We start from the raw sequence: 25,874 nt of genomic DNA on the forward strand, positions 1-25,874 counted from the left end.
GATTGGCTGCTAACCAAAAGGTCGGCAGTTTGAACCCACCAGCTGCTCCCTGGAAACCCTACAGGGCAGTTGTACTCTGTGAATCAGGATCAACTCGGACGGCAACAGGATCCCTTCTATGAGTCGGAATAGACTTAACAGCAATGGGAATGGGTTATCCCTTCTTAGCTGCCTTCATAAACTTTAAATAGCACTGGTTTAACAGCATGTGGGGGACTCTAAAATTCTTTAAGTAGTCACTATGATATTTCTCCACTAGAAAAATTTATTAGGACCCTTAAAATCAAATGGCAATATTATAAAAATATATGCTATGATAATAACTGACAAGTATTTATATAAACTACCATATAATTTATTTTCAGTTCTCCAGGCAATTGGTGGCAAGTGACAGGAAGAGAAAAGCTATGGCATGATAATTACTGAGCAATTACTGTGTGCCAGACCCTATACTTACTCTATACATTATCTTACTTAACTGTTTATCATATTTAGCGTGGAAGGCTATGTACACTTTTCAGATGAAAAGTTTAAAAGCTTGATTCCTCATTTACTTCCATGAAGTACCTAAAATCACTCAGCTAATAAGTGGTAGAACTGAGATTTAATTTAGGTCTGTCTGACTCCAAAGCCATGTACTTAAAAAAAAAAAATGATGAATATACATTTACATTTTTATCTACTCTAAGAAAGATTTTGTTCTTTAGTGTTAAAAATTGCAAAAATCACTTGACCTATTTATGCCATAAGTCTGCTTAAACAGACATTATTATTATTGCTTTACCTTCTTTTTAAAAAGAAATATCCAAAGAAAAGAAAATATGGTGACAGAACTAAACATAAGCTTCCTTATTTGAAGGTAAAAGTGTTCTAATTTTTCCTTTGTGTTCCACAGCTGAAGAAAGCCCTTGACGAAGCCAACTACAGATCAGTTGAAGTATCCCGGACCAACCGAGAGCTGCGACAAAAAATAACAGAGCTGGAGAAAACACTGAACAGTAACAAGGAGAAAATAAAGAACCAAAAGGCCCAAATTAAGCACCACTTGTCAGCCAAGGCAAATAATTCTCAGAATATAGAGAGGATGAAGGTTGTATCAGAAACCACAAGAAACCATAGCTCTCCCCTCACTTCCTTAGTATCTGATGAGGATACAGGCAGCTGTGATGTCTGGGAAAGATAGGCTTCAGAGCACTAACAGCGGCATGTGTTGCTCTGGGAATTATAGCTACAACTAGGAAGTGGGCAGATTAACTTTGGGGGGACTATCTCTTATTTAGCAGGAGATAGTAATATGGAAATGGTTTCTCATTAGCTGCCGGTGTCACCTTCTGGCTCTCCATCTGTCTCTTCCACATTGACTGTACTGGGCTTTGCTCTGTAAGGGTCAGTTGGCTAGATGGAAAGGAGGGCCCAATAGGAACTGACAACTTTGGGTCTCATGTGGTATTCTGTCTGTCATCCTATAGGCAAAAAGAAGAAACCAATTTTCCACTGATTATCTTTTTATGTTATTTCCACCTGTACTTTCAGCAAATAGAACAAGAATTGAGGCAAATGGAGCTAATTAAGGATCAATATCAGAAAAAGAACTGTGAACAGGTAGATGATTTCCACAAACCCTGTGTTTACCATTCACACAGAATCTCAAACTTGGACAGGTTCACCGAAAATCTCCCTCTTTGTGCCTAACCAGGCGTTGAGTATCCAGAAATTTGTATCTGAGATGACCAACCTACAGAAAGAGATGCAGCTGCTGGCCAAGAGCCAATATGATGCCTCAGCACGCAGTAAACAGCAAGAGGTCCGGCTGGAGACAGAACGGAAGATAAGGCGGGAGCTAGAGAATCGGTGCCAGGTAAAGGTTTCTTAAAATTCATCTTGAAAACTGTCAGCAAATGGCATGTCCCAAAACCCAGCCTTATAGTGCCTGGATTTTCCAGGTTTTATAGGGTCACTGTGAGCTGGAATCAACTCGACAGTAACGGGTTTTTTTTTAAAATAGAAGAAAATATAAATTTACAAGTTGTTTATATTAGCTAAGTGTTTACAATTGTGGTGTCTAGGAAGAAGACCAGGAGCCCTGGTGGCACAATGGTTAAGCGCTCAGCTGCTAACTGAAAGGTGGATGGTTCAAACCCACCAGCTGCTCCGCAGGAGAAAGATGTGGCAGTCTGTTTCGGTAAAGATTACAGCCTTGGAAATCCTTTGGGACAGTTCTACTCTGTCCTGTAGGATAGCTATAAGTCTCGTTACCGTCGAGTCCATTCTGACTCGTAGCAACCCTATAGGACAAAGTAGAACTTCCCCATGGAGTTCCCAAGGAGTGCCTTGTGGATTCGAACTGCTGACCTTTTGGTTAGCAGCCATAACGAATATGGCAAATGTTCTCTATTTTCAATTTAATAAAAATATTCATTTTAAAAGAACAGTTAGAGATCACATATGCAAAATAACAGTTACTAAGTAAGACTTCTGAGCTGAATTTCATGGTCTTTTAAGACCTTTATACCCTCTTGGTTCTTCCCTATAGCAAGATGCACCTGTGCTGTTATAGGACTGTTTGCTATTCCCAACGTAATAAGAAACATACCATTATGTCACTGAAAAGAGACATCAAAAGATCATTGAGCTCCTGTCTCCCAATATGCATTGTCTGCTATGAAAAGTATCCCCCCATCCCCAAAAAGAGATTTTAATCACTTTTTCTTAGCTGAATCCATACATCAAAATTTGTAATTATATATGGATATACACACATTGTAGGTCAAATGGAATTCAACAGTTTTTATCTTTTATTTTGGTATCACCTCAAGTTAGTATCCTGTTATGCTTTTATAATTTGGTTGCCCATATATGACAATGTTAAAGCTTTTTGTTCCATATAGTATATTGAAAGTTTATAAAAACCTTGTATCACATTTTTAGGAATTAGAAGAAACAGTCAGACATCTGAAGAAATGTAAAGAGGCAACAGAGAATAAATTGAAAGAAGCCAGTGTAGAGTCAGAACAGGTGAGCCATTGAGCCAGACCCATGGACATAAAGACTTGGACAAGTTTCCTTAGACACAACACCCTGAAACATACAAGTCAGTATGAAATCCTTGATTAACATAGTTGTCAGGAGTGTAACAGGAAAGAACCAATAACTTACTAACTACAGTCTTTATTGTAAAGAATAAATGTTAGATTTAAGATTCTGTGTCCTCAGGATAGATAACAGAATAAATAGATAATAGTCCAAGTCCCTGCCACTAAATATAAACGTGGAAGACCCTGAGGTGTGTGGATTTTAACGCATTATTATTTGACATGAACTGAGGAAAGTAGCAACTCTTTGTTCATATCCATAGCTAAAAGTATAAAATAGGCTCTGTTTAATGTGTGGACTTGCTTTCTCTGTTCTAATATCTTAAATGACCCCTTTTGAGGGCAAGTATTTAAAACCATAAATTTTTAGAGCTGAAAAGGATATTAGTCTGCCATTACCGGCCCTCATTTTCCAGATAAGAAAATTGAGAATCTTAAGCTTAAAGTATCACAGTGACCTTGCTGCTATTGATCATGATTTGTCCCTTTTGCAGCCAGCCATTAAACTGCATGATCTAATATGGCTGTCAGAGTGGTATTTGGAAAGAACAAGGGCTCTAACAAGCCTGAGTTTGAATACCAACTGTGACACTATCTGTGTACCCTTAGGGAAGTTACATTTACTTTCTTTAACCCACCAGTTACTGCATCTCTAAAAGTCTGTAAGTTAATACCTAAAAAACAGACAAACTTTTTGCTGTTGAGTCGATTCTGACTCATATTGATACCTACCACTCTGTTATTCTGATAGCTCAGAGTACGTTTCAGTAAATGTTAGCTCCCTTCTCATTCGCCATACAATAGGAGACATGATGTACAATTTTGAGTATCTTTCCCTCCAGTCCTGGTAAAGAATGCTGGAAAAAGGTGGGTTTGGGTTTTGTTTTGTTTGGGGGTGGAAGTATAGCTATCAACGGGATGCATAAAGAGACGTGGAAAATATTTTAGCTTTGTAGCTTTCCAACAGTTTAATGGCACTGGAAAAGCAGAGATCTATTTCTTGTCTCACTATATCATACCCACAGTATCTGGTTACTATGGACAAGTACACAGTAGTGTAAGTACATAAGTACACAGTCACGCATATTTATTGATATGCCCGGCACCATGCTAACTGCTGGAGATGTGGGGTGAACAAGCCAGATGAAGCACCTGTCCTCATGGAAAAATGCCTTCTACCAGACAAGGGAGAAATGTGGCACATTCTCAGACTTCAGAATCAAAAAACTAAAACCCTGTCCATGAAACATAAGTAATCAAAGGGGAGAACCAATCATTTTAGTTTTTATTCTAGAGCTGGCTTGAAGTGACTTTATTTGTGAAAATCTGTTAGCTCATTGTAAAAACACCAAATACGCAGAAAAATGCCAGGCACATTAGGCATTTAATAAATATTTGTCAGCTAATTGAATACTGATTCCAGGTAGTCTTCCAATGCAGACTATTAATATGACTGTTTTTGGATCTCTAACAAAGGTAATTTGGAAGTGTGTAATTAGGAGCAAAAGTGTAAAATATTTGATTATAAAGGAGATAAGTACAACTTATGCTAGCCAGTACAATTTTTTAGTTCATCCGTGTATACTCATAAAGCACAGCAGAGAAGGCTAGGCTTTACAGTTTAGGAACACTGGAGAAGTATTTAGTCTCAGAGAACAGAGTTCACAAATTAAAATATTATTTGAGCTACCACTTTCTTAAGAGACCTCCATGCCTACACTTTCATTTTCAATGTCATTTTGTACTTTTCCCGTGTAATTTTTCTTCTGGGCCCTCTCTTACCTAATTTACATCCAGGAAATATTAACAAATGCATAAACAGCAGCAGGTCTCATTCAGAAGTTACTCTTTTATCTATAGGATGTTAAGTGTATTGTGCAAATAGGTTGCAAGGGCCTTGCAGTCAGAAGTTACATATTTAATATCCAGGTAAAAAGTCAAACTCTAATACACAAAAAACTTGTGACTGTTGCTTTGTCCTAGCTTTTAATAATCACATTTATATGTTCAGATAACAGCTAACCTAGAAGAAGCTCATCGCTGGTTTAAGTGCAGGTTTGATGGTCTACAGCTTGAGCTGACAAAAAACCGGTTGCAGAGGCTTCCCCGAGAAGACAGGTGGCAGGAAGAGGTAAATTACTTGGACATGGTTATCTTAAACAATTTTAGATTTGTATTCTTCTTGAATTTCTAATTACAGAAGTTCTCTCTTTATCCAGCTACTCTCTCCACTAATCTTTAGATTTGTTTAAACCATTACCCGGAAACCAATGAACTAAATTTTTAAAAGTTTTACCTCTCCCAAACTGTCTCGATTAGAACCACCTACCTTGATGAATAAATGACATAGAGACAAAACAGTTCCTACAAAACAGGCCCTCAGCTCTGCAGAGTTAGTCTTAAACAGTCAGTGCTAGGTGTGTTTTTTTTCCAACAGGACCGAGATAGAAGGCATGATGTCATGCCCAACCAGTCTGCTCTACATCGATGGGAGACTAAACAGAATCTTAGGTTCATGTCCAAGAAGTGCCATTCTGAGGTAGAGAGGAAGTGATGTCCTTGACAGAGGAGCATCTCCATTTATGTCTACACCTCCATGATTCCATGAGCCCAACAATGAGGGCTGGCCTGTGGCTACCGTTATCAAAATGTGAAGCCTTTGATGTGGGCTGAAGATTGTGGACCTGAGTTTATCCTTTTATGAACTCATTTATATCAGTACAGAACCACTCCACCTTTTTTGTCTCTTTCACCCTTTTCCACTCAATAAATTTATATTAATTTGTTGTATGATAGGACATACTGTTGCATGATACTTGGTTATGTTTCTAAGTACACCTACTCCTCACTTATCGACTATCTCGTTACCTGACATTTTGCATTTATGACAATAGTAAAAAACCTACTATCCAACTGTTTTGCACATCAGTGATGTACATCTGGCAGTAACAAACACCGAGGTGCGAGGCATAAGTAACGCTGGCGGTGATGGTTAAGATTTTGTGTCAACTTGGCTGGGCTGTGATTCTCGGTGGTTTTGCAGTTATGTAATGATGTAATGATGTAGTCATCCTCCATTTTGTGATCTGATAATGGTCATCCTCCACTTGTGCATAATGCTGATTTTCACATAACAACCTGGTCTTTGGAACCTACCCATGTTGATAAGTGAGGAGTGAGTGTACATTATTATCAAAAAACAATTAGCAAGGTACTAAGTGATACAGCTATTTTGTTTCAGTGAAATGTCCTAGTCTAACACCTAATAGATAATCCCTAAAATAAGATTCTAGGGATAGAATCACCTGGAAAATAGCAAGTCTTCTGTTTTCCTGTAAATACTCTTCTGAGTGATTATCAATAGATTTTTAATAAGACCATATCTCTATTCTTATATAAGAGATCTCAGAGATTATATTTACAGTTTCCGTTATCATTTAAAAATAAGTTAATACACCCAGTGGTCATGGCCCCCAGACCTTCTGTGGGCCCAGGACAGGAACCATTCCCAAAGCCAACTCTTCAGACAGGGATTGGACTGGACAATGGGATGTACAGGGATGCTGGTGAGGAGTGAGCTTCTTGGATCAGGTGGACACTTGAGACTATGTTGGCATCTCCTGCCTGGAGGGTAGATGAGAGGGTAGAGGGGGTTAGAAGCTGGCAGAATGGACATGAAAAGAGAGAGTGGAGGGAGGGAGGGGGCTGTCTCATTGGGGGAGAGCAATTGGGAGTATGTAGCAAGGTGTATGTAAGTTTTTGTGTGACTGACTTGATTTGTAAACTTAAAGCACACACACAAAAAAAAGTTAATACAGTAATCCAGATTTATACATGTAAAGCAGCTAGCACATTGCCTAGATTAATTAATACTCAAGTAATGGCAGCTGCTGACACTACTATCAGGATGTATATCAACTGGGTAATTATGAAATTGGAAAGAAGGTCAAGTGTAAGACTGTCAAACATTGATGAGACCACCCACTCAGTATCTGAAATAAACAAAGCTGACTTTTTGCTTACTTTATAGTAAGGGAAAGCTTTGTTGGTCAGGCATAGTCTCCCTGAGCAGGGCAGACTGCCGATCTTACACAGGGTTTTTGGGAAGTGTGGAGTTAAGGATTTGAAGACTTTGAAAGGCTTAAGTGGGCTGACAACATCTGTAGAAGAGTAATTATTTGGGTGGGACTGTTGATTGATTGACACTCAGAGGCATGTTTATTGGATTGAGCCCATTCCTGTTTGTCTGACTTTTAGAAGCAAGGGACTGTCACTGATTGTCAGGCTTGTAAAAACTTATTTTAGAGGAATTCAAAAATATCTAGCACCCTCAAGGTCAAATTCACAATGTGTGTCACCCGATCCAAAATTACCGGGCATGCAAAGAAGCAGGAAAATAAGATCCATAATGAGAAATCAATCAAAATTGACCCAAAATTAACATAGATGTTAGAATTAGCAGACAAGGATATTAAAACAATTATTATAACTGTATTCTGTATGTTCAAGGTGTATTACACCAGTGTATGGTAATATGAGAAAGGGACAATAATTCACAGTTAAATAATTCATATTAATTAGTAGAAAAATGTTGGATGGCTTCCTTTGGCAGTAGAGATTTACTACATGTGGTAACATCAAATTTAAAGGTGATCCTAACCCAAGATCTGAAGATACTTTGATTAATTTTTTTGTGGACTATAAATGTTCTGAGGCAAGCTAAATCTTGCCTACTGAATTAAGGAATAGGCAGTGGTTTTTCTAGGTGTGCTGTGTTGTTAACACTTCTAGCACATGGCCTAACCTTTTCATGTTTGTACAAAAAAGATTTATGAAAATCTAGGAAGAATCAATATGGACTCTAATGGACTTTGCTTCAGTTAATCTGTGGAATCTTTTGCCCATAGGGATTCTGAGACCATAGCTACTACTTTGGTAATTTCTTGAATCATTTCTTGAGTCTAGTGTATGTATTCTAATGTTACATCAGCTATAATCTGATCATATATAGGGGCTGTAGTGTATTTTATCTCAAAGTAGATCCTACCTATTAAATCTATAGGCATTACAAAAAATAAAGGAGTATTTCTCTGACAGTGATCCCTGAATACTAGGTATTGGGGAAATCCTAAGGAAAGGATTTAGGATCGTTAGAAATTATTATTTTTTTTGAATGGTTTTTGTAAGCCGAATAAAGGTTTTTTTCCTCTCAAGCTTCCGTAATTACTACACACCCTCAAATTAATTTTTTATTATCTTTCATCATGTCATAGTCATTTTTACTTTAAGACAAAATTTCACTCTCTCACTATAAGTCAGTTTTCTTCTTTGTTGCTTTTTAGTCAACTTTAAATTTTTACTCTGAAGGATCTGATGTTCCATAGTAGTGAGATTAATGGTGGATATAATAACATTGATATCAACAAGAATGCCCCACGTAGGAGTTTAGAGAAAGAATGGGTTTATTGTAGACTAACATCTCTCTTGGAGCAGCATCACTAGACAGATTTTGGGTAGTTTTCGTTCAGTTTCTTAGTCAATGTTGGACAATTGTTCTTTCAGTGACCCTTTTCCTCGTAATATATCCTTTTGGTCTAATTTTTAATTGTTTTATCTAGAGGGCCATAGGTTGTGTTGATTTCTAGCTTGTTTACTTTCTAAGCCTCTCGGTAAACATCTAGTCAATATATTAGACTTTTTCTGAAATAACAATTTCACATTTCAATTTATTTTTTCTTATTAAACTCCCTAATTTAGATTTGAGCCTAAACGAGTCATTTCTTCTGTAAGGATCAGCACAAAGCCGGTTCCTATGAGGCAGAGGTTAAAGATGTCCCAAATTTCCAACTTTTCCAAGCTGTCGTACAACTCTATCATCTCTAACATCTACTACTCCCTCTCCCCACAGTATTCTCCCTCCTGTCTTTGGGTTCCCTAATTCGCCGCAATGTCTCACAGAACTCATGAACTGTATACAAAAAATGGCTCACCAGTGGGTTGCAGACCCCAAATTCTTGTAAAAAGACCAGACTTAATGGTCTGACTGAGACTAGAAGGACCCCAGAGGTCATGGTCCCCAGACCTTCTGTTAGCCCAAGACAGGAACCATTCCCAAAGCCAAGTCTTCAGACAGGGATTGGACTGGACTATGGGGTAGAAAATGATACTGGTGAAGAGTGAGCTCCTTGAATCAAGTAGACACATGAGACTATGTGGGCAGCTCCTGTCGGGAGAAGAGATTAGAGGGCAGAGAGGGCAGATGCTGGCCGAATAGACACAAAAATAGAGTGGAGGGAAGGAGTGTGCTGTCTCATTAGAGGGAGAGCAACTAGGAGTATATAGCAAGGTGTATTTAACTTTTTGTTTGAGAGACTGACTTGGTTTGTAAACTTTCACTTAAAGCACGATAAAAATTATTAAAAAAAAAAAAAAGGCTCACGTGGTTGTGGAAGCTGGCAAGTCCCAGATTTGTAGGTCAGACATAGGCTTCTCCCTGGCCGTCAGTCTCTGCCCAAGGCACTCAACTGTCTCACTCCATGGGCTGGGAAGCCCACTGCATCATCTCCTATGGGTCTCTCCTGCAGCTCTCTCCTTCCTTTGTGGTGTGGGCTCTTCTCTTTCCTGCCTCTGGGGTGGCTCGTTTCAAGCCCAGCAGGATGGCAAAACTGACCAGTCCCCTTGGTGGGCCACAATTGCCCTATCACACAGTTCCACCCACACAAAAAGCAATCCACTACACTGCAGAGCCCATTTACAAAGAGAAAGGACAAAACCTCCTTTGCTTCAGCTGTTGTGTCTACCCTAGAATACTGTTTGAAAGAGGAACAAGATGCTAAGTAATATGGCTATTTAATAATATTGGCATCTCTCTTCTGAAGAGCAATTATTCTGGCTCTTATCTGGTCATCAATCTCATTTCATTGAGCAAAATGGCTTTAAGCTGGCACTGTATTATATGATCTTGTATTCTCAGCCTTGGACTTATTTTAGCAATAGGGACTCTATAAAGCATTTGCTAGTATAAGGCCTTTTGTAAATGATCAGAAACAATATGCAACGTTTAACAGAGCAGAATGGACTATGGAATATTCTCTTTTACTTTTGGATATTTTCCTGTGACTACTCAAGTCCATACATTTTGTCTTAAAACTACCCTGAGGTTCTCTGTAGGTGCATAAATGGTGGACTTTATCAATGGCTGACTTCCAGATAGAACTAACATGCTTTCTGAGACAGAGGAATGTTGTTCTTGTTTGTTGTTAAGTGCCATCAGGTTGGTTCCTACTCATAGTGACCCTAGGTACAACAGAACATAACATTGCCTGGTCCTGCACCATACTCACAGCCTTTGCTATGTTTGAGCCTATTGTGGCAGCCACTGTGTCAATCTGTCTCGTTGAGGGTCTTCCTCTTTTTCACTGATTTTCTACTTTACCTTCTCCAGGGACTGGTCCCTCCTGATAACATGTCTAACGTACATGAGATGATGTCTTGCCAGTCTCCCTTCTAAGGGGCATTCTGGCTGGACTTCTTCCAAGACAGATTTATTTGTTCTTCTGGCAATCCATAGTATATTCAGTATTCCTAACCAACATCATAATTCAAAAGCTTCAGTTCTTCTTCGGTCTTTCTTATTCATTGGCCAGCTTTCACATGCATGTGAGGCAATTGAAAATACCATGGCTTGGGTCAGACATACCTTAGTCCTCAAAGTGACATCTTTGCTTTTTAACAGAAACAGAGGAAGGCATTGATTAATCCCAGCATTTTCTAAATGAGGCATTCACCTCTAATAAGGTACAGAGCAAAGACTGGATTCTCACAACTTGTTTCTTAAGTCAGATCTCTCCCATTAAACCTAACCAGAAGCTGAATTCATGACCATAAAATTAACTTTTCTGTCTTGGTTGTTTATTCCAACTTTGAGGGAACCAATTAGGCCCTTTTTAATTAAAACAATTGTTGGTTGTTTTATCTCGTTAAGTCACAAGTCATAAAAACCCAAAATGAATTAGAATTTATTGGCTCCCGCAACCAAAAAGCTTTGGATGAGAGTGCTTATATAATGTCATCAGGAATTTATCTGTGATAATTTCCTGTGTTTCCCAAATAGGTTCCTTCCTTGAGAAGTCCAGATAGATGCTGATGTCTCCATATTGTCATTTTAAGGTTTACCAACTCCAGGAGAAAGAGAAATTTTCTTTTTCTTATAGTTCTAACAAGAAATCCAGAATTAAGTCTCATTGGTAACATGCCCATTTTTAACCAATCAGTATGACTTAAAAAATGGATTATACATTGATAGGCTAGTTCTGGGTCATGTGCCCATCTCTGAAACTGAGGAGGGATTCCCAAAGAAAATCAAGGTGATGTTCCAGGAAGAAAAGAGAAATAGAGGGAGGCAGGGCAGACAAAAACTACAGCTATCCATCACAACAGTCATAAGATTCTAAGTAGAGAAAATACACCAGAGTGACCACTACTGAACTTCATTAAAGCTGCAGGAAGAGAGCTCTGAGTAGGTGCTAGGTTTTCTGCTCTTCTGTTTTATTGACACCCCTTTCCCTCCAAAGCATTAATATAAGATAGCCACAAGCTATGAAGTTCTTCCTGAAGCTTTAAAAAAAAACTGATTTTTAAATACCCTAAGTATAGGGACTTCCAGATAAAGACAATAGCAGCCGAATAGCCACCTACCTCCCAATATTTCCTCCACAAACAATACAAAACAAGAAAGGAAAAGTAAATTATATACAAAACCACACCCTTGGCATAACTTGAAGGCAGAGAATGCGAAATTTCAAAGTAACCGTAAGTAAAAAGAAAAAAATCACCAAATTGCAATGTGTACTCTGTCATGCTTCTGTCCCACTCAGCTCTACCTTGCTGCAAGACCTTGTTTAAAGGCAGATCAAGAAAAACTGAAGAGAACACAGAAAAAGGAAGCTGGTGAAGAGGTAGAAGACTGATATGAAACTACCACCACAAAGACGAAGTGTGCCCTAAGTCCAGAAATACTAAAAAATTGTCCAGGCAGATTAGAGCAGGAATTATAGGAAAGAAGATTTCAAGTACACATGATTTAAAGAAGTACTCCAAAATGCATAGCATCTGGAGGAGAAAAAAAGGCAAAAAGAAAGGGAGGAAACCCTTTGACAGTTGAATTGTGAAAGAGAAAAAAAGGAAATTTTAAGGTCTAGCAAGACAACAGAACCATAAACCCAGAGAATTTGTAACCCTTCTCACTATCCCTAAAAAAAAAAAAAAAAAAAAAAAAAAACTCTCCAAAACAAAAAATCAAATTTAAAAACTCTTGCAAAGCACCTGGACTTTGCTATACTGACAGAAGAGAGCACCATGAAACTAGAAATACTGCAAAGTAACCCAATACCATAAATATGAACAAGAGGAAAATCCAATCCATACAGAGCTGTGGCAGAAAATCAAGAAATGAAATTTATATCAACTAAAGAAAATTTCTCCCTCCCACAAAAAAAAAAAAAAAAAATCATGAAGCAGAAGAAACCAAAAGCGGACACTCCAGCTGAATATGTATTCATACATACTTTTGAAATTATGAAAAACCACCATGAATCAAAAATTCAAAAACTAAGAACAGAAATGGACAAAATCAGAAATAAAAAGAGAATTGATTAAAGTCAGAAAAGAAATGGAAGAAAAGGACAAAATTATCTCAGAAATAAGGAATAAATTACAAGGTGCCCAAGGAGTATAGACATAAAATAAGAGTCTTTGAAAAAAGGCAGGAAGACAACCAAGAAAATGAAAATGGCATAAAGGAAGAAGTAAAAAATGTCAGAGAGAAAGTAATGGAATGGAAGACAGACAAGAAGGAATAATATTCATGTTATTGGAGCTCCTGATGAAGAAAAACAATGCAGTGGAACAGAGGTAATATTTAAAACAATAAGAATGATTTGCAGAAATAGAAAAAAAAATCTAAATCTACATATTGAAGGGGCTCATTGGATACCTGGAGGGTGGGGGGACAACCAACTTTGAGACATATCCTAATATAGCTATTAGATTTAAAAGATAAATGATTCTTAAGGTCTACTGGCAAAAAGATCAAATAATATACACAGGCAAAAGAGACTGGCATCAGACACTTCAAAACCAACACACTAAGCAAGGCGACATTGGAGCATTGTGGTAGACAAAATTCTAAGATGGTCCCAAAGTTTCTTGTTCCCCTGGTGTACATACCTGCATAATCCTTGGAACTGTGAAAATGATGAGTTTTAATCCTATGATTAACTAGATTGTTTCACAGTTGACTTTAAAAAATGAAGATTATCCCGGTAGGCCTAACCTAATCACACAAGCCTTTTGAAAGCAGTTTTCTCTAGCAGGTTACAGAAGATGAAGTCAGATTTGAAGCATGAGAAGAATTAGACATGCCATCACTGGCTTGAAGATGGAGGAGGACTTTAGGAGCTGAGAGCAAGCCTCCAGCTGAAAGCCAGTAAAGACATCTTGGGACCTCAGTCCTTTAACCACAAGAAACTGAATTCTGCCAACAATGTGAATCAGCTTGGAAGCAGTTTCTCATACAGAACCTCCAGATAGGAAAACAGCTCAGCTGATACCTTCATTTCATCCTTGTGAGACCAATCAGAGACTCAGGCCACACCATGCCTGGATTCCTGAACCACAGAAACTATAAGATAATAAGTCTGTGTTGTTTTAAACCAGTAAGAGAGCAGGGATGGTGATTCTGATACCAGACAAAGCAGAATTCCTGCTCAAAAGCATTAAACATGCAAAGCAGGATACTTTTTAACGCCAAAACCAACAATTTACAACAAAGATATGACACTTATAAATAATTATGTGACAACACAGCAACTGTCAAGCACAAGACTAGGCACGGTTACAGAATTGGCTGATAAAGACAGAACTGGCCTTTGTTAGATTTAGACAGTTTATTGCTTACATAGACAATGAAAGGAATAGTCAAAGGCGCCAGCTCCCCGTGTCCCTTATACAGGATTAAGTTCTATAGAAGAAATAGAGAAAGTTACTAAAGAACTATCTGGCATAAAAGGACCAGGTCCATATGGTTTCACAGGGAAATTCTACCAAAGCTTCAAAGACCAGTAGACCAAAATGCGCCGTCATTATTCCAGAACATCGAAATGAAGCAAAACTTCGTAATTCTTTTTATAAGGCAAGTATAACACTGATACTTAAACCAAATAAAGACAGCACAAACTACAGACCAATATCACTCATGAATATTAATGCAAAAATTCTAACTTCACATCAAGAAAATAATGTACCATGGCCAAGTGGAATTTACCCAGGAATGCAAGTTGGTTCACTCTTCGGATATCTGTTAATAAATCTGAGGAAAATAATCATATAATTATCCCCAAGGATAATGAAAAAACTTTTGACAGAATTCAATACTCAATACACAAGAAAACAGTAATTGAGAGATACTTTCTTACCATGACCATTATATATATACATATACACACACATATCTATATATGTGTATACATATATATGCATATATATATAGATATGTGTGTGTGCACCTTATTCCTGTAGCCAGCATCTTCTTTAATTGACTTACTGACACGGTTCAAACCACACAGGGGCATAATGCCTGGGAATTAGCATTAGGTACTCTGTAGGGGAGCTAGTAATATTCTGTTTGTGATTTGGGTAGTAATTTCACTTTGAAATAATTCACTGACCTCTACAATACACTTATGATTTGGACACTTTTTCTTAAGTATATTACACTTCTCATCACACATCTGTCACTTTGTCCTATTGTGGTGGCTTGTGTGTTGCTGAGATGCTAGAAGCTATGCCACTGGTGTTCAAATACCAGCAGGGTCACCCATGCTGGATGGGTTTCAGCAAAGCTTGCAAGCTAAAACAGACTAGGAAGAAGGACTTGGCAGTCTACTTCTGAAAAAATTTGCCAGTGAAAACCTTATGAATAACATTAATTGGTCTCAACCCACCTGGAGCAAAGGCAAAGGAAGAACACCAAGGTCACACGACAACTAAGAACCCAAGAGACAGAAAGGGCCACATGAACCAGAGACCTACATTATCCTGAGACCAGAAGAACTAGTTGGTGCCCGGCCACAATCGATGTCTGTCCTGTCAGGGAGCACAACAGACAACTCCTGAGGGAGCAGGAGACCAATGGGATACAGACCCCAAATTCTCATTAAATGACCACACCTAATGGTATGATTGCGACTAGAGGAATCCCAGAGACAATGCTCCCCAGAACTTCTGATGGCACAGGACAGGAACCATCCCCGAAGACAAATCATCAGGCATGAAAAGGACTGGTCAGTGGCGGGGGAGAGAGATGCTGATGAAGAGTGAGCTAATTAAATCAGCTGGACATGGGAGAGTGTGTTGGCAACTCTTGACTGGAGGGGGGATGGGAAGATAGAGAGAGAGGGAAGATGGCAAAATTGGCATGAAACGAGAGACTGTAAGGGCTGACTCAATAGGGGGAGAGCAAGTGGGAGAAGGGAGTAAGATGTATGTAAACCTACATGTGACAGACTGATTGGAATGGTAAATGTTCACTTGAAGCTTAATAAAAATTAAAAAAAAAAAAAAAGTTAGAAATAGAACTAGCATACAACCCAGAAATCCCACTCCTCAGAATATATCCTAGAGAAATAAGAGCCTTTACACGAACAGATATATGCACACCCATGTTTATTGCAGCACTGTTTACAATAGCAAAAAGTTGGAAGCAACCAAGGTGTCCATCAATGGATGAATGGATAAATAAATGATGGTATATTCACACAATGGAATACTACCCATCAGTAAAGAACAGTGATGAATCTGTGAAACATTTCATAACATGGAGGAACCTGGAAGGCATTATGCTGAGTAAAATTAGTTAGATGCAAAAGGACAAATATTGTATAAGACCACTATTATAAGATCTTGAGAAAGAGTATAAACTGAGAAGAACACATTCGTTTGTGGTTATGAGAGGGGGGAGGGAGGGAGGGTGGGAGAGGGTTATTTACCGATTAGATAGTAGATAAGAACTGCTTTAGGTGAAGGGAAGGACAATACTCAATACAGGGAAGGTCAGCTCAACTGCAGTGGACCAAAAGCAAAGAAGTTTCCTGAATAAACTGAATGCTTCGAAGGTCAGTGCAGCAAGGGTGGGGTTTGGGTACTATGGCTTCAGGGGACATCTAAGTCAATTGGCAAAATAAATTCTATTGAGAAAACATTCTACATCCCACTTGGAAGTGTGGCGTCTGGGGTCTTAAATGCTAATAAGCAGCCATCTAAGATGTATCAATTGGTCTCGACCCACCTGGATCAAAGGAGAATAAAGAATACCAAGGTCAGAAGATAATTATAAGCCTACGAGACAGAAAGGGCCACATGAACTAGAGACTTACATCATCCTGAGACTAGAAGAACTAGATGGTGCCCGGCCACAACCGATGACTGCCCTGACAGGGAGCACAACAGAGAACCCCTGAGGGAGCAGGAGAACAGTGGGATGCAGACCCCAAATTCTCATAAAAAGACCAGACTTAATGGTCTGACTGAGACTAGAAGAATCCCGGCGGTCATGGTCCCCAAACCTCCCGCTGGCCCAGGACAGGAACCATTTCCGAAGACAACTCATCAGACAGGGAATGGACTGGACAATGGGTTGGAGAGAGATGCTGATGAGGAGTGAGCTACTTGTATCAGGTGGACACTTGAGACTGTGCTGGCATCTCCTGTCTGGCAGGGAGATGGGAGGGTAGAGAGGGTTAGAAACTGGCAAAATGGTCACGAAAGGAGAGACTAGAAGCGCTGACGCATTAGGGGGAGAGTAAATGGGAGCATGTAGTAAGGTGTATATAAGTTTATATGTGACAGACTGACTTGATTTGTAAACTTTCACTTAAAGCACAATAAAAATTATAAAAAAAAAAAAAACCTTATGAATACCAGCGGGACACTGTCTGATATAGTGGTAGAAGATGAGCCTCTCAGGTTGGAAGGCACTCAGAATGAGGAAGACCTGCCTCCTCAAAGTAGAGTCGACTTTAATGACATGGATAGAGTCAAACTTTCAGGACCTTCATTTGCTGATGTGGTACGACTCAGAATGAGAAGAAACAGCTGCAAACATCCATTAATAATTAGAATGTAGAATGTATGAAGTATGACTCTAGGAAAAGTAGAAGTCAAATGGAATGCATAAAAAGATCAACATCCTAGGCATTAAGGAGCTGAAATGGACTGGTACTGGCCATTTTGAATCAGATAATCATAGTCTACCATACCAGGAATGACAAATTGAAGAGGAATGACATTGCATTCATTGTCAAAAAGAACATTTCAATATCTATCTTGAAGTACAATGCTGTCAGTGATAGAAAAATACCAATACGCATACAAGGAAGACAAGTTACTGTGGCTCTTATTCAAATTTACTCACCAACCACTAATGCAAAAATGAGGAAATTGAAGATTTTACCAATTTCTGCAGTCTGAAATTGATCAAAAATGCAATCAAGATGCACTGATAATTACTGGTGATTGGAATGTGAAAATTGGAAATGAAGAAGGATCTGTAGTTGTAAAATATGGCCTTGGTGATAGAAACAATGCCAGAAATCAAATGATAGAATTTTACAAGACTAATGACTTCTTCATTACAAATACCTTTTTTCAACAACATAACGTAACTATACATGTGGACCTCACTGGATGGAAAACACAGGAATCAAATCAACTACACTGGCCATCAGACCATCAATTGGTCATATGCAAGTTCAAGTTGAAACTGAAGAAGATTAAAAAATAAGTCCATGAGAGCCAAAAGGTGACCTTAAGTATATCATACCTGAATTTGGAGACCACCTCAACAATAGATTTGGCTCATTGAACCCTAATAAGTAAAGACCAGACAAGTTGTAGGATGATATCAAGGACATCATACATGAAGAAAGCCTAGGTCATTTAAAAGATAAGAAAGAAAGAAAAGACTAAAATGTATATCAGAAGAGACTCTGAAACTTTCTCTTGAACATCAAGTAGCTAAAGTGAATGGAAGAAATGATGAAGTAAAAGTGCTCAAAGGGTGGCTTGAGAAGACAAAGTAAAGTATTACAATGAAATGTGCGGAGACCTAGAGTTAGAAAACTAAAAGGGAAGAACATGCTCTGCATTTCTCAAGCTAAAAGAATGAAAGAAAAAATTCAAGCCTCAAGTTGCAATTTTGAAAGATTCTATTGGCAAAATAATGAACAATGCAGGAAGCATCAAAAGAAGATAAAAGGAATATACAGAGTCACTGTACCACAAAGAATTGCTTGACATTTAACCGTTTCAGGAGGTAGCATATGATCCAGAACCAGTTGTACTGAAGGAAGAAGTCTAAGTTGCAGTGAACGCATTGGCGAAAAACAAGGCTCCAGGAATTGACAAAATACCAACTGAGATGTTTCAACAAAGGAATGCAGCACTGGAGGTGCCCACTCATCTATGTTAAGAAATTTAGAAGACAACTACCTGGCCAACCAACTGGAAAAGATCCATATTTGTGCCCATTCCAAAGAAAGGTGATCCAACCGCATGCAGAAATTATCAAACAATCTCATTAATATCACACACAAGTAAAATTCTATTGAAGATCAGTCAAAAACAGTTGCAGCAGTACATCAACAGGGAATTGCCAGAAATTCAAGTTGGATTCAGAGATGACGTGGAACTAGGAATATTATTGCTGATGCCAGATAGATCTTGGCTGGAAGCAGAGAACACCAGAAAGTTGTTGTTATGGATTGAATTGTGTCCTCCAAAAACGTGTGTCAACTTGGCTAGACCATGATTCACAGAATTGTGTGATTGTCCACCACTTTGTTATCTGGTGTGATTTTCCTATGTGTTGTAAATCCTACCTCTATGATGTTAATTGAAGCAGGATTAGAAGCAGTTATGTTAATGAGGCAGGACTTAATCTCCAAGATTGAGTCAACCAAGCAGAAAGACAGGGGACCTCATACCACCAAGAAAGTAGTGCCAGGTGCAGAGCACGTCCTTTAGACCCAGGGTCTCTGCGATGAGAAGCTCCTAGACCAGGGAATATTGATGACAAGGACCTTCCTCCAGAGCCGACAGAGAGTGAAAGCCTTCCCCTGGAGCTGGTATCCTGAATTCGGACTTCTAGCCTACTAGACTGTGAGATAATAAATTTCTGTTTGTTAAAGCCATCCACTGATAGTATTTCTGTTATAGCAGCACTTGATAACTAAGATAGATATTTACCTGTGTTTTATTGACTATGCAAAGGCATTGGACTGTGTAGATCATAAAAAATTATGGATAACATTTCGAAGAATGTTACTTAATTGTGCTTATACAAAACCTGTACATAGACTAAGAGACAGTCATACCAACGGAACAAGGGGCTACTTCGTGGTTTAAAATCAGGAAAGGTGTGCGTCAGGGTTGTATCCTTTCACCAGACTTATTCAATCTGTATGCTGAGCAAATAATCTTAGAAGCTGAACTATATGAAGAACATGGTATCAGGATTAATTTAGGAAGCTATTAACAACCTGTGATATGCAGGTGACACAAACTTGTTTGCTGAAAGAGAACTTGAAGCACTTACTGATGAAGATCAAAGACTATAGCCTTCAGTATGGACCTCAACATAAAACAGAAATCCTCACAATTGGACCAATAAGCAACATCATGATAAATGGAGAAAATATTGAAGTTGTCAAGGATTTCGTTTTACTTGAGGCCACAATCAATGCCCATGGAAGCAACAGTCAAGAAATCAAACAATACATTGCATTAGGTCAAGTCTGCAAAAGACCTCTTTAAAGTGTTGAAAAGCAAAGATGTCACTTTGAGGACTAAGGTGTGCCTGATCCAAGCCATGATATTTTCAATTGCCTCATATGCATGTGAAAGCTGGACAATGAATAAGGAAGACCAAAGAAGAACTGATGCCTTTGAATTATGGTGTTGGTGAAGAATATTTAATATAACATGGACTGCCAGAAGAATGAACAAGTCTGTCTTGGAAGAAGTGCAGCCAGAGTGTTCTTTGGAAGTGAGGATGGCGAGACTTCATCTCACATACTTTGGACATGTTATCAGGAGGGACCTGTCCTGGAGAAGGACATCATGCTTGGTAAGGTAGAGGGTCAACAAAAAAGAGGAAGGCCCTCAACAAGACTGATTGACACAGTGGCTACAACAATGGGTTCAAACATAGCAACCACTGTGAGGATGACACAGAACCAGGCAGTGTTTCATTCTGTTGTACATAGGGTCACTATGAGTCAGAACGAACTCAATGGCACCTAACAAAAACAACATATTACATTTCAATGAAAAGTTCATTTAAAATAAACGTGCTATAAAGTTATTGTCATGGATTGAATTGTGTCTCCCAAAAATATCTGCAACTTGGCTAGGTCATGATTCCCAGTATTGTATGATTGTCTACCATTTTGCCATCTGATGTGATTTCCCTGTGTGTTGTAAATCCTATCACTATGATGTAATGAGATGGATTAGCAGATTTACAAGATTAGATAGTGTCTTAAGCCATTCTCTTTTGAGATATAAAAGAGAGAAGCAACTAGAGACATGGTGGACCTCATACCACCAAGAAAGCAGTGCCAGGAGCAGAGTGTGTCTTTTGGACCTGAGGTTTCTGTGCTGAGATGCTCCCAGACAAGGGGAAGACTGATGCATCACAAGGACCTTCTTTCAGAGCCAACAGAGAAAGCCTTCTCCTGGAGCTGACGCCCTGAATCTGAACTTCTAGACTACTGGACTGCGAGAGTATAAGCTTCTCTTTGTTGAAGCCATCCACTTGTGGTATTTCTGTTATAGCAGCACTAGATGGCCAAGACAGTTATAATCATTAAAATAATTTGATACTGACTCAGAAATAGGTGAAGAGATCAATGAAACAAACCAAATTCCAGAAATAGTATTAGAATTTGGTATGTGGTAAAAATAGTGTGAATAAAGTAACCCTTTTTTCTTTTCTGTGAGGAAAAGACCTTGTGTTTACCTTCTTCAGCATTATTTGCCTAGAAACCTGGTAAGGGTGGAATGTCAGTTGTGTTACCAGACAAAATTGCTTCTATTAAAAATGACCCCTACCGTGTTAATTGCCCCTAGTCTGGGAGGACTACACTTGGACTGTAAAGCCCGTTCGAAGAGGGTCATTGGGCTTCCCTGTGTAGTGTAACTCTTGTAACAGTGTGTCCTTCATTGCAGGGCTCTGGAAGCTATGCTCAAGGGCCCTTACAAGCAATGTTGGTTCCCATCGTGGTGGTGGTCCCTGTGTGGTCATGTTCCCTCACACCTACACTGTCACTTGGGGGGTCCAAGTCTAGCTCCTGGACTGCTGTAAGGGCATCTGATGTTGTTCTGCTGACATAGTGTACTTCCTGTCTTATATCCTGCAGAACTAAGTGAGACTGATGCCAGGTGGAGCTATTGGCCTTGTGAGTGTGAGTGTCCTGCTGAACCGGAGCTCACCACCACTAGTGGAGCAGAGTGGGCGTTGCAGATGGCACTTCACATCAGTGGTAAGGGATAGATTATTCAGCAAAGTCCACTGAGACAACATGATAGTCAGCTAGTCTTTTAGAAAAACGAAGCTGGTTTCCACCTCATCCTACCTCATGATACAAACTTTATATTTCAGATGGAATATGCATCTAAAGGGGGAAAACAAAACTAAGTGTACTAGGCCATTTGAGCACAACATTTGTTATCCTGTGGAGAGAAAGTGTTTCTAAGAATGACAACAAAGGTAGAAAATCAAAGGAAAAAGAAAAAGATAACTAGAAAAGCTTTCTGTGTTATAAATAAAATTAATTAAGAAGAAACAACCAAATGGGTTCCACAAACACTGCCAGTTTTCACTTCCTCTTCCACCTTTTATCTCACACCTGTGTCTTACCTGGGGTGAGATAAGGACAAGGCTCCTCTCTGGACCAGAACAAGCTACATGTATCCTCCAATACACCTGTGAGAGACCATGTCACTCTAAAACTCACAAAAGACATATAAGGCCTTGCTGTCAGATGAGCAACCATTAACAAATACCACAGGATTCTTTGCCTGAAATCCTCCTGATATAAAATAGTGTGTAATATGCAAAGCTCTTTGGGTTTGCAGAAGCCCCCAACTAGTGTTTGGAATGCCTCTTGCCCTTAGGCAGGTACTCTACCCCCTTTCTGATTCCATGGTTACTGCCTTTCTGAGAAGTCCCTATACTGCCCAGTTAGACTTTTGAGGCAAATGGGTGAAAGGCTGGTGATTTCAGAATTATCTCTGACAAATCACCTATTAAACTCAAAACACGTCTTTAGTTATCAGAAGTTGATGAATCAGGACAGAAATTACTTGAATTCAATGCTTATTAGAAGTGATGTGTTCCACACACTTCTCTGAAGTGCAGCAGAAATTACACTTGTCAAGTGACAAATTTCTTCCCTCCTATCTCCTCTAGGAGAGCTACCACTTCAGGAAGTTGTTTCTCACGCTTGAAGCCCTTTCAATATAATTGAAACGCTACCTACAGTAGCACTCCAACTAGTTCATATCCCCAATCACAGCTGGGTCTCCAGTGATGCCCCAGGGCTTCCTCTTGAACTGAAAAAAAAAAAAAAAATCCTACTGACACATGTAAACTTTCTTCTTTTTCTTCTCCACTACAAGCATCTGGTAACATCTATTCCTAACACTCTAACTGCTGTTAGGCAGTTCAGGGCATCCTGAGCTCAGGGCACAGCATCCAATCAATCAAAGACTGTTCAGTGACCTGTCATTTATACACACCCTCATAAGTGCATAAGGACTTGGAAATGCATAAAAACTTTAAAACTCAGATAGAACGTTAAGAATCTCTTAATATGATCCACATTTAAAGTATTCAATATCCACATCAGTTGACTACCCACATAATTGGATAACACAAATATAGACATTTTCATCATCACAGAAACCTCTATTGGACAACACTGCCTTAAATCATGGATCTCTGACTGTACTCCCTACCACATTCACTAAAAGCTTTGGGCTCATATAACTCCATTGTCCTTCCCACGTGTAGAAAGAGGGCATGCCTTGTTCCTAGCCCTCAATATCAATTTTAACCTTTTCATTCCTAGATTGGGTGCTGGGGGAATGCAAAGCACTGTTGTTATTATTTGCCATGGAATCGGTTTTGACTCTTGGAGACCTCATGTATAACAAAATGAAATGTTGCCTGGTCTTGTGCCATCTGCACTACCGTGTTCTTAGTATCCTGACCTCACCCCTCCCAGGAGCCTTGGGGAACACTGGAGGGATGTATTATACAAAGGCCGTGTGTGTGTGTGTGTGTGCGTGTGTGTGTCTGAGATACCTTCCTCCACCTATGGCCAACAATAGTGGGTTCATGGAGCTGGATGTAACCAGCTCACCTATTTCAGTCAGGCTCAGAGATCTCTGTGCAGCATGTTAACTACTTCTCTTACAACATGCTCTGGAGATTAATAGGCTCATTATGGGTTATCCCAAGTGTAAACCCACAAGGACATTATAATTCACTTATAGAATGATTAATGAAAGAGAGTTACCTGGGTCCCACTGTCCAGCAACTCTTGGCATGGCTCTACCTGTGGCATGGTTCTTTACCATCCTCTATAGACTACTAGAAAAGGACCAAAGTTACTTTGCACCAATCTCCAAGTTTGAGCTGCATGCTGGGTAGAGTCTACCTAGCTTAGCCTGGGCTACCACTCTATTTCTTGACGGCCCCTAGCACTTCTGCACCTTTTCCAGTACGGAGAGGGTGCCCTTGGACAGGGAGAGTCTGCCAGCACTAATAAGGATTCCTGCTAAAAGAAACTCCATGATTTCTAATAGGAGTTCTCTCCAGGCCAACATGAGGCTTGCAAGTTTCTGATTTCTACTGCTCTAAACCCTTTCTTGGCCTGTGGTACAAGCAGTATACCACCCATTTTTTCCAGCTCTCAAGTTCTTTGGGAGTATACTTTTACCACTAAAAGTATTTGCTGCCCTCCAGTGGGGACTTGTGTAACAGCAAAAGGTGAAAGAAATATTAGTTGAAACAAAATAGCTGGGATATGAGGCTTGCAAGTGAAGTAATGCAACCAGGAAGTGTGACTGGGTAAAAAATTGGTCTCTCTTGGCTTCTGAATCACTAGATAAGAACTGTAAGCATATTTATGGTTTCCTGGGTGATAGTTAGGGAGCCCTGTTGGGCTTTGTTTTGGTTTTTGTGTGTGTGTGTCATCTTTACAAAACCAGAGGTTCCCCAGGTAACCTAAATGAAGGCACCATGAAAAACATCAGCAAACAATGGCACTCACTAATTATGGGGTTCAAGAGCCTTAAAAGTACTATAGTAACCATGTAGTGTTGTTGTTGTTAGGTGCCATCGAGTTGGTTCTGACTCATAGCGATCCTATGCACAACAGAACGAAACACTGCCTTGTCCTGCGCCATCCTTAAAATCGTTGTTATTCTTGAGCTCATTGATGCACCCACTGTGTCAGTCCACATCGTTGAGGGTCTTCCTCTTTTCCGCTGACCCTGTACTCTGCCAAGCATGATGTCCTTTTCCGGGGACTGATCCCTCCTGACAACATGTCCAAAGTATGTAAGAAACAGTCTCGCTGTCCGTGCTTCCAAGGAGGATCCTGGTCATACTTCTTCCAAGAGAGATTTGTTCGTTCTTTTGGCAGTCCATGGTATATTCAATATTCTTCGTGAACACCACAATTCAAAGGCGTCAATTCTTCTTCAGTCTTCCTTATTCATTGTCCAGCTTTTGCATGCATATGATATGATTGAAAATACCATCGCTTGGGTCAGGCACACCTTAGTCTTCAAGGTGACATCTTTGCTCTTCAACACTTTAAAGAGGTCCTTTGCAGCAGATTTACCCAATGCAATGTGTATTTGGTTTCTTGGCTGCGGCTTCCACGGCTGTTGATTGTGGATCCAAGTAAAATGAAATCCTTGACAACTTCAGTCTTTTCTCCATTTATCATGATGTTGCTCATTGGTCCAGTTGTGAGGATTTTTGTTTTCTTCATGTTGAGGTGCAATCCATAGTGAAGGCTGTGGTCTTTGATCTTCATTAGTAAGTACTTCAAGTCCTTTTCACTTTCAGCAAGCAAGGTTGTGTCATCTGCATAACACAGGCTGTTAATGAGTCTTCCTCCAATCCTGATGCCCTGTTCTTCTTCATATAGTCCAGCTTCTCATATTATTTGCTCAGCAAACAGATTAAATAGGTATGGTGAAAGGATACAACCCTGTCAAACAATTTTCCTGACTTTAAACCAATCACTATCCCCTTGTTCTGTCCCAACAACTGCCTCTTGATCATGAGCACAATTAAGTGTTCTGGAATTCCCATTCTTCACAATGTTATCCATAATTTGTTATGATCCACACAATCAAATGCCTTTGCATAGTCAATAAAACACAGGTAAACATCCTTCTGGTATTCTCTGCTTTCAGCCAGGATCCATCTGACATCAGCAATGATATCCCTGGTTCCACATTCTCTTCTGAAACCAGCTTGAATTTCTGGCAGTTCCCTGTCGATATACTGCTGCAGCTGTTTTTGAATGATCTTCAGCAAAATTTTGCTTGCATGTGATATTAATGATATTGTTCTATAATTTCCACATTCGGTTGGATCACCTTTCTTGCGAATAGGCATAAATATGGATCTCTTCCAGTCAG

The 25,874-nt window shown here is 39.3% G+C and overlaps 1 protein-coding gene across 1 annotated transcript in view; it reads left to right on the top strand.

Annotated features, from left to right (window-relative positions):
* The window catches only part of CCDC150 (coiled-coil domain containing 150), a 90,116-nt gene extending 84,284 nt beyond the window's left edge, over positions 1-5,832 (top strand). Inside the window, exons 23-28 of the mRNA XM_049888911.1 lie at positions 896-1,090; positions 1,534-1,602; positions 1,697-1,858; positions 2,929-3,015; positions 5,104-5,223; positions 5,530-5,832. Of these exons, the coding sequence (XP_049744868.1) occupies positions 896-1,090; positions 1,534-1,602; positions 1,697-1,858; positions 2,929-3,015; positions 5,104-5,223; positions 5,530-5,646 (750 nt within the window). The 3' untranslated portion in view covers positions 5,647-5,832. The remainder of the gene's footprint in view (positions 1-895; positions 1,091-1,533; positions 1,603-1,696; positions 1,859-2,928; positions 3,016-5,103; positions 5,224-5,529) is intronic.
* Positions 5,833-25,874: the final 20,042 nt, after the last annotated feature.

This window comes from Elephas maximus, chromosome 6 (genome assembly GCF_024166365.1).
Source record: "Elephas maximus indicus isolate mEleMax1 chromosome 6, mEleMax1 primary haplotype, whole genome shotgun sequence".
Lineage (NCBI taxonomy): Eukaryota > Metazoa > Chordata > Mammalia > Proboscidea > Elephantidae > Elephas > Elephas maximus.